Below are 9,615 nucleotides of genomic sequence, written 5' to 3' on the forward strand. Positions count from 1 at the left end.
TTTCGTACTCTTAAAATACCCTTTTCTGCAGCGGTATATCCTGGGATTAATATGGCTGATTGATTAGGGGAGTAGCTTTCCCCCTTTCCGCACAATCTGCGTTTTTCCCCCTTATCTAATCAAACTTTGACTAGATGTCCCCACATATTTATTTTTCCTTTCCTCTTGTTTGCAGGACCTTGGGCAAATATTGCATCCTCCCAAGTAAGCCAATGCAGGTAGCAGATGTGGTGGGGGGGGGGAGGACAGGGGACAGAAACACTCCATATAAAGGGGCACCTGACATCGGATCCCCTGAAGTCTACCTTCCTTCTGTCGGTGCCTTGTACATCATCTCTGAACCCAACCATGAATTCCCTGGTAGCTCTCGTGCTCCTGGGTCAGATTATAGGATGCACGCTTAGCCATCACTTGGTGCCACAATTCGATTGCAACGGTGAAGAAGCTGAAAAATTAGCAGGGGTGGCCGTGAGCTACATCAACGAGCACTCTCTACACGGATACAAACATGTCGTCAATCAAATCAAGGATGCTCATGTCCTGCCCCGGGTAAGTACAATGGGAGGAAAAAGCTTCCTAGTTACTAAATCAATAACCGTTAGGTGATTGGGGGGGGGGGGGTGGAATGTTGTGCCAGTCAATTGCTGTAGTCTTCCTGCTGAGATTTGGGCAATCTATGGCCTCTTTATAGGGACGTGGTGGCTCAGTGGCTAAGACACTGAGCTTTTCGATCAGAAAGGTCGGCAGTTCGGCGGTTCGAATCCCTATATGCAGAGCTTGGTGTGAGCACCAGTTAGAGTTGTTGCATCAGCTCAGCCCCTTGGGTTAGTTAATGGTTCAGTGTGTGATAGAAATCCAGGAGATGGTTAATTCTGCAACTGGGTTAAGTGAGTAAATGAACTCTCCAACTGGGCAAAATGTTAGCTCCCTCCCAACAATATGATCTTTATTAGACCTCCTGTCGCAAACAGTTGTCCTAAGTATTTGTAGCAGTGGTGAGTTGCAGGCTGTACCCCCACCCGGTACAAGTGTACCGGAGCCTGCCTGGAGCACCAGATACTGCTCCAGTATGGTGCTCTGGAGGGCCACCTGCCCGCCCGCACTCCTTACCTGTCTTTAAAGTAATCAGCGGTTCTGCTTCTGCGCATGGCGCATACAGCACCTGCGTGACGCTCTGCCGAGCAGCTGGAGCGTTGTGTAGGCTCGCATAGGCGCCGCTGGATGGTAAGACGCATGTGCATGCCTGCTGTGCGTGTTCATGTAGATGATGCTGGGCCCGTACTGGTTGGAACGGGATCCGGATCCCACCACTGATGTGTAGGTAGGCAGATCAGGATTACCCAATGGCATTTTTTGGAGCCAAAATGGTGGTAGTTGAATAGACCATATGCACTCATGTGAACCATGCAATGTCAGAAAGAGGCCATTTCTTCCACCCAGACCTGGGCAAAACCAACAACTGGGAAATCAGCTGAGGCCTACAAGAAAACCTCATGCCACATTCAGAGCAGATGTTCAGGTCAGGACATGTCAGCCTTGTCCATTCCTGCCTTGTAACCTCCGAAGGAACCGTGTTCAACTTAAGGCAGCATTGACATTTCCTGTTGGGTATCTTTTCTTCAAAGCAGTCGATAACTGAGAAGCACGCCGGGGCGAGGTCTTAAACTAGTGTGTCAATTCAAACATTTCCGTGAGTCAGCTGATGCAACAGAGGCAGAAATGTGCAGGGAGAAAAGTCATTCTCGTGCTAATTTTTCATTTCAGAGACCCCATGGGAAGGTCATCTTCCTTGAGCTACAACTTCTGGAGACGGTGTGTCACATCTTGGATCCAACTCCCATCGAGAATTGTTCTGTAAGAGCACAGGAATACCATGTAAGTGCCTGAAGCTTCTTGAAAATGTAAGGCTTTGTGAGAGGACAGGTGGCTTCTTACCACTCCACCAAGAGTAAATTGAGTTTCTGAACACGTATACACACTGGTGAACAATGGATTAAGGAAAACTCAGCTGTCGCTAACATATTCCACACACATTCGTTTTGAGTGCACATTACTGTTGGAAGAAATGTCCTTCTGGGTTCAGTTCCAAGTGGGGAGAAAGACGCTGGAAACATGGAGGCTCTTTGGGAAGATGGTTTTAAAGGTGGACAGGACCACACGGTTTGAGGTCCTGGGGGAAAGGAGATAACATGACTTGAAGATCTTGAAGAAAAAAAAGGGAAGAGATGTCGAGAGTGCCCTAGTTTTATACCCTCCCTTGGGCCCCGCCTTGGAGCTTCCTGTTCCTGTGTAAGAAATGTATTCTGATTGGTAGTCAGACTCCCAGGGGGCGGGGGGTCTTAGCTAACTTTGTACGCTGTCTGTCCTTTGAGTCCCAAGCTTGGTTGAGCTGTTGCTGGGTGATGATGAAGGGCTTTGGGATTCCTATTATGGCTCTGCCTGAAGGAGGTAGATCTTTGTTATGTAGAACAGACTGGCTCAGGCCTTAATGGCCCACTCACAAAGGTGGGGAGGCTGAGTTTCTGCCTCCCTTTTAGGAGGAAATATTCTGCCCTTTTAATATTTCCTAAAACAATTAATTTTTTCTAGGAGAGAGGTGGGTGCTAACGTCCTACATTACATAGCCAGATTTTATTTCAATTCTGAGCAACGAATTAGTCAGGAATTAAGAAGTCAATTCTTCTTTCAAGTTCACCCCGTGATGTCCAAAGTTGAATTGTTCCCATGCCAGATGCCATGAAAAGTACCTTGTTGCTCCTCTGCTTAAAGCAGGAGGTATCCAACCACAACCACTTTTAAGGCCTGTGGATTTCAACTCCCGGAATTCCCCAGCAAGCTATGTCCAAGATTAGATCCCCCAGGTTTAGAGGTTACTATCCAAGTTTAATCAACATGGAACTGCCCAAGTAGAAATTCTCATATTACACCACCTGCACCAAAGACACCGATAAGATAGTTTTAAACAAGTATGCAGGTCAGGATCAAAACCAAGAGAGACCCGCTAAGTTAGGGCAAAGCAATTTTCCTTTATTGTTCCTTACCTAGTACAGACAGAAATCATGCCACCGTAAAGCAAACTACTTGCATCATTAAACGTATACAGTATTCTGAGAACTTCTAGGAAGGAGCTGCCTTGACCTTCTTCTTCCCAACTATCTAAACTTTGCTGTCTCTTGCTTCTCTGGAATGCAACCCTTAACCCTAACCCCTCCCACCTGGGAATCCAGACTGCATTCCACCACAGTGCACTAGCTACCGTAATGTGATAATTTTTTTTTTTATTTTAAACACATAAGCACATCAACAAAAACAAACACATAACTTAAAAACAACATAGGAACAATAAGTTCCATCGTATATCATACTGCAGTTCCGAATCGGTTTCTTTGCAGTTAGTGTTTTCCCTACTATACATTTCCATCTTCCATTCATAATCTCCTTATTCGTTATCCATTTTTATGTACATTTCTTTATTTATTTAAACTTAGCTACTTATGACCAAATATTATTTACCTATATTATGTTTTATATTTTTACTGTCATTTATTCTCTTTCATACAGTTATAGATATACATTCACATAATTATTCTTTTTCTTTGCCATTCTTATATTATTATTATTCCATTTGAAAGGTTATAAGCTATAGTTTAAAATGCTTTGCTTACCATCCTTCGCACCTGCTAAGACACCACTTCGTTTTCTCTAACCCTAACCCCTAACCCTAACCCCTTCCACCTGGGAATCCAGACTGCATTCTACCACAGTGCACTAGCTACCGTAATGATACTGCCTCACAAATTAGTCTACCCAAGTTACTGGTGCACTGTGCTTATTTTAATAATCTCCTCTCTGTTAAGAACATGAAATATGCTGTAATGGACCATAATAAAGCCTACTAATGCTATAAATCCCCCAGAAAGCACCAGTTTTAAAAGCAGTAACCCAAAATGGTTAGTTAAATCATGTTAAGTTAAAGTTTAATGCCTTTGTACCTCCAGGCTGTTGAAGCAGACTGTGATGTCAAGCTGCTCAGTGATGAGGGCGTCGACAATGTGGTTGCTGCAAAATGCCACTCAGAGCCAGGTAATTTGTCCTTCTCCCTCTTGGATTCTTAGATGGGCTGGGTTCAAGAAACTAAGACAGGGGTCGGCAACCTTAAACTCTCAAAGAGCCACAAAAGTCCTAACCAGAAACCCCCAAGGAGAGATTCTGCATAGAAATAAGGAAGAACTTACTGACAGTGAGAACAATCAACCCATGGAACAGAAGTTGCCTTCAGAAGTTGTGGGAGCTTCATCACTGGAGGCTTTCAAGAAGAGACTGGACTGCCATTTGTCAGAAATGGTGCAGGGTCTCCTGCTTGGACAGGGGGTTGGACTAGATGACCTAAAAGGTCCCTTCCTGTTCTGTTAATCTGTATCTGTAAATGCCCTTCTTGACAATTTTTTTTGTCTTTTCAGATTCTGTGGAAGACATGCAGAAACATTGTCCAAAATGTCCAATTCTTTTGTCTCTGAGTGACCCTCATGTGGTAGATTCTGCTAACTATGTGCTCCATAAACACAATGACAAACTGCCCGACCATGCTTACGAAGTCCTTGAGATTTCAAGAGGGCAGCAGAAGGTTAGTATGCAAATCTTAAAAAGGAATTCCGATTAACTCTTCCAGTTTAATGCTTTGATACTTCATATAACTAAGAGAAAGCAGGAGGAGATGGGGGGGGGGAGGGGGAGAGATCTGCAAAAATCTAGGAAAAGAACCAGATATCAAAAAAGGAGAATATTTGTAGCTCAGGATTGAAATTAGGGGTCCTGGGTGTTCTCTGATCTTGGTTATTTTCTTGCGGATGTTTCATTAACCAAACTAGGTAACATCATCAGTGCTAAACTGATCATAGACTAACACCAATGACATGGGTAGGATTCAGCCGGTTCTGACCGGTTTGGGTGGACCGGTTGTTAATTTTACATCTGGTTCGCTGAACGGATAGTCGGAAGGAATGGCTGGCCACGCCCATGCCTCCCCTCCCTTTCCAGAAGTCTCCACATGGCCCATTCACTATGCCAATTAAGTGCAGGGCTCATCCAGAGGTTCTAGGAGGTGAAAAATGGGCCTTCTGGGAGTTCCAGAAGTCCTGAAATGGGCTGTTTTTTGGCCTCTCCGACTCTGGAGGCCCAGGGGAGGCCATTTTCAGCCTCCCGGAGGCTTGAGGTGAAAGCTCCCCTCCCCACGGTGAAGGAGGCTGAATAGGCCCCACCCACCATGGCCACACCCACCCAGCAATGGGGCAGAGAAGTGGTTGCTAACATTTTTCAATCCCACCCCTGACAAATGATGTTATTTAGTTTGGGTAATAAAATGTCTGCAGGAAAACAGCCGAGTTCAGAGGGTACCAAGACTCCACAAAGATGCAGCTGCTAAGAAGAAGAAAAGAAAGGGATAGATAACTTTTCAAGAGCCAGTGACTGTAGCCGGCTCTTTTAAATTTATGTCCCAAGCCTCTGAATCCAGTGAACAAGGATTCACTGACATTTTATTTATAAAATATAATTATGGCCGATACCCAGCCAAGGGAAACTTAGAAACAGCCACTAAGTAAAATGCCACATGAAGGACAGCTGCAGGTTTTGGGTTTGGCTAGTAAAGAAAAGAAGAATTAGGGGTGACCTGATAGCAGTATCCCAGTATTTGAGGGGCTGCCACAAAGAGGAGGGGGTCAAATGATTCTCCGAAGCACCAGAGGGAAGGACAAGAAACAATGGATGGAAACTAATCCAGGAGAGAAGCAACCTGGAATTAAGGAGAAATGTCGTAACATTGAGGACAATTAACCAGTGGAACAGAAGTTGCCTCCAGAAGTTGTGGGTGCCTCATCACTGGAGGTTTTAGGAAGAGACTGGACAGCCACTTGTCTGAAATGGCATAGGGTCTCCTGCTTGAGCAGGGGGCTGGACTAGAAGACCTCCAAGGTCCCTTCCAGCTCTATTCTGTTGTAAATATTCTAAAACAGAAGAAATGAAGCAGCCACATAAAAGCCAAGAAATACTTATTTCTCAGGGAGTCTGGGGACCACGAATTACCTCCCCCTCCCTCCCTGCCAAAGGAAGGTGGAAAATTTCAGGAGGAACAGGTGACCATGGATGATGGTGGGGAGATGCAGCAGACAGGACTAAAACTTCATTCTCCCAGCCCTTCAACTTTGCCCACAACCCAGCTGAAATGTCTCTTGCTTTGATTTCAGTTCGAGCCTGAAGGATACTATGTGGAGTTTGCTATTGTGGAGACCAACTGCACTCATCAGGAAGCTCACGACGACAACTATCACTGTGATCCCAAAGCATTAGGAGAAGCGGTAAGTGCAAAGGTCAACGCCAATCCTATCTGAGCAATTGCCATCTCTTCCTCTCCCTCCCTCCCCGCTCCCTCTCTCTCCCTCCCTCCCTTTCTCTCCCACTGACTCTCTCTCTCCCTCTCTTCCTCCCCCCCTCTCTCCCTCTCTCTCTTTTCTCTATCCTTTCTTTCTCTCTCTCTCTTTTCTTTTTTCTTTCTCCCCTTTCCTTTCTTTCTTTCTTTCTATTTGTCTCTCTTCTCTTTCTTTTTCTTTCTTTTACTCTTTCTCTCTCCCTCTTCCTCTCTTTTCCCTCTCTCCTTTCTTTCTTTCTCTCTCTCCCTATTCTTTTTTCTTTTTTTCTCTCTATTTCTTTCTCTTTCTCTCCTCCCTCTCTCTTCTCTCTCTCTCTTTTCCTTCTTTCTTTCTTTCTCTTTCTTTCTTCCCCCTCTCTTCCTCCCTCTCCCCCCCTCTCTCTCCTAGCAAACCAGGGCCACATTCCAAATAAATATACAAGGCCAAATATTCTATAGAGAAATAGAGACTTGAATCTGGCTCTCACCAGCCCAAATCCTATAATTTAACCTCTGCACAAAATCAATTTCTTCACAATTGGTCCAGAAATAATGCATTCCCAAACTTCCCATCAACATCTGAAGAAGGATACGATGCAGAGTACTCTAATGAACTGGGTTGTGATCTGACCAGATTCTTTAATTCACTAGTAGCTTTTGGGGTTCACGTGGAAATATCTTAATTCTTCCTTCTCTGCAGCATTTTGGATTATGCAGAGCCACTGTGTTTAGATCGCATGCTGCCACTGGAAAGCCTACAGACGAAAAGTATGAGTCGGACTGTGTCATCTTTGATGTTAAGGTATGTATGTTAAATGCAATTTTGTTCATCATCCTTCCTCTTCCTCCACACCAGAGTTTCTCATCCTCGTCAACTTTAAGATATGTAGACTTCAACTCCCAGAATTCCCCAGCCAGCTGGGGAAGTCTACATATCTCTTGGTTTCTCTTATCCATTCTGTCCATCCATGGGATTCAAAACTAACTTCTTGTTCCAGCTATAAATTCCCCTGCATCCCTTCAAATGAGTAAATGGTCTGATATATAATACGATTTGTTTGATCTTCGCCTTTAGGATTTGCAGCCTTTAGGATTTGCAAACCATAGATTCTTTTATTTATATACTTCCTTTTCTCTGAGATTATTATTTTTATCCTCAACACTACCCTTTGGATTGTAGGTTGGGCTGAAAACAGAATAACTGGCTCAGAGCTAGTTGACTTTGCTTATCAGAAGGTGGCAAAAAAAAGAGGCCACATGGCCCCGCGACACTGCGGCCGTCATAAACAAGAATCAGTTGTCAAACGACCGAAATTTGACTCCTGGGGATTCTGCAACAATCAGAAGCGTGAAAAACAGACATAAGTCACAATTTTCATGGCTGTGTACTTTCGAAAAGTCACTAAACAAATGAGGACTTCCCTCTATTGGAAATATTAAGAGCCGCCGATTTTCCTATGTTCAGTTTTCAGTGGGGTTTCTTAGATCACTTTCGTGTTAATGCGTTGGAAAGGTCAAAGCAGGATAAAATAGCACTTAGACTTATATACCGCTTTACAGTGGTTTGCAGCTTTCTCTGTGCGGTTTGCAGAGTCAGCGTGTTTGCCACCAATAATTCGGGTCCACATTTTGCCCAACTCGGGGGGATAGAAGGCTGGGTCCACCTTGAGCCTGGTGAGATTTGAACAGCCAAATTGCAGGCAGCCGGCAGTCAGCGGAAGTAGCCTGCAGTACTGCACTCTAACCACTGCGCCACTGCGGCTCCTGGTTCAATGGCCGAAGAAGACTCATCCGTGTTTACATGTTGTTGTTGTGTTTTGTTTTCCAGGACGGACATTCTCATAGCCATTTGGTGGAGCATCACTTTAGAAAAAGCATTGTGTCCCCAGGATACAACAATACTGTCCTGGACCTCGTCCATTCACACAACCATACAAGCGCCTCACATGAGACTCATTCTCACGAACATGGGACGGCAATCCCACCTCATGTGGCTAAAAGAGAAGCGCCAACAGGGCCATCGCACGATCACACCCACCCTATAAAACTTTGTCCGGGAAAAGTACATCACTTCAAGGTGTAGGTCAGCCATGCCAGAGAGCTGAAGAAGCCGCCCAGTTAATGCAAAAACCCTGTTTTCAAATCTGAACTCAAACCTTGCATCCAAAAAGGGGGTTTTACCCTGATACATTACAGGCTTGGTGTAGGGATTCCCATTGTTGTTGTTGTTGTTGTTGTGAGAAAGAGGCATTGTATTTCTGCCTTTCTGCTTTTACAACTGCAGACGCTCACTGCAAACTTAACATCTTCCAGTCTCTCTCTGTTCAGCCAAGGATCTAGAAAAAAGTTGAACAGAAGTTTTATTAGCCCCAAAGTCAAAATTCTTATTTTTTTTTCTTTTAAAGAGAAAATGTATAACATTTGACAACAATATCTGCTCATCCCTTCTATTCCTAATGAGATTCCCCAACCCCACATGTTTCACCATGCTACATTATTTTACAAGGGCAATGTTGAACCAAGTCCGATATAGTGACAGCAAAAGGCACAGGGTACTTCCTAAATAAAATGTTCAATTCTAAAATGATATTTGTCCCTTGTTTTGTTTTACGTTTGTGGCCAGAAGGCTTTGGGCACTCTGGGTGAGACTTCTGGGAATTCAGCACTTCTAGGGGAAGACAGTGGGTCAACGTTCTCCAAAGCACCTGAAGCAGTGTCGGGATTCAAAAAAATTTTATTACCATTTCTGTGGGCATGGCTTGGTGGGCATAGCATATGAAGGATGCTGCAAAATCCCCATTTCCTCCCCACTCCGAGGGAAAGAGACTCCAAAATCTGCATTCCCTCCCCACTCCAGGGGAAGGAGAATGCAAAATCTCCACTCACTCCCCACTCCAGGGGAACGTTACTGTAAAATCTCCATTCCCTCCCCACTCCAGGGGAAGGATACTGCAAAATCCCCATTCCCTCCCCACTCCAGGGGAAGGTTACTGTAAAAACCCCATTCCCTCCCCACTCCAGGGAAAGGATACTGCAAAATCCCCATTTCCTCACCCCACCAACCTGCTTTCCAGGTCCATTTTCCTGTGCAGGGCAACAGAAGAAGACCCAGCTGATCAGCTGAGACTCAGGAGGCAGAGAATAGATGGGGGTGGGGCCAGCCAGAGATGGTATTTGCCGGGTCTCCGAACTACTCAAAATTTCCACTACTG

The 9,615-nt window shown here is 44.8% G+C and overlaps 1 protein-coding gene across 1 annotated transcript; it reads left to right on the forward strand.

Annotated features, from left to right (window-relative positions):
- Positions 1-288: 288 nt before the first annotated feature.
- On the forward strand, positions 289-8,990 carry AHSG (alpha 2-HS glycoprotein). The gene is made up of 7 exons (XM_087725158.1): positions 289-549; positions 1,765-1,875; positions 3,999-4,083; positions 4,461-4,624; positions 6,243-6,353; positions 7,104-7,205; positions 8,232-8,990. Exons 1-7 carry the CDS (start codon positions 349-351, stop codon positions 8,484-8,486), a joined length of 1,029 nt encoding a protein of 342 aa, XP_087581284.1. The 5' UTR covers positions 289-348; the 3' UTR covers positions 8,487-8,990.
- The last annotated feature ends 625 nt before the right edge of the window (positions 8,991-9,615 follow it).

Source organism: Thamnophis sirtalis, unplaced genomic scaffold, assembly GCF_051295495.1.
Source record: "Thamnophis sirtalis isolate CommonGarterSnake01/CBP01778 unplaced genomic scaffold, rThaSir2_p1.2 scaffold_11, whole genome shotgun sequence".
Taxonomy (NCBI): domain Eukaryota; kingdom Metazoa; phylum Chordata; class Lepidosauria; order Squamata; family Natricidae; genus Thamnophis; species Thamnophis sirtalis.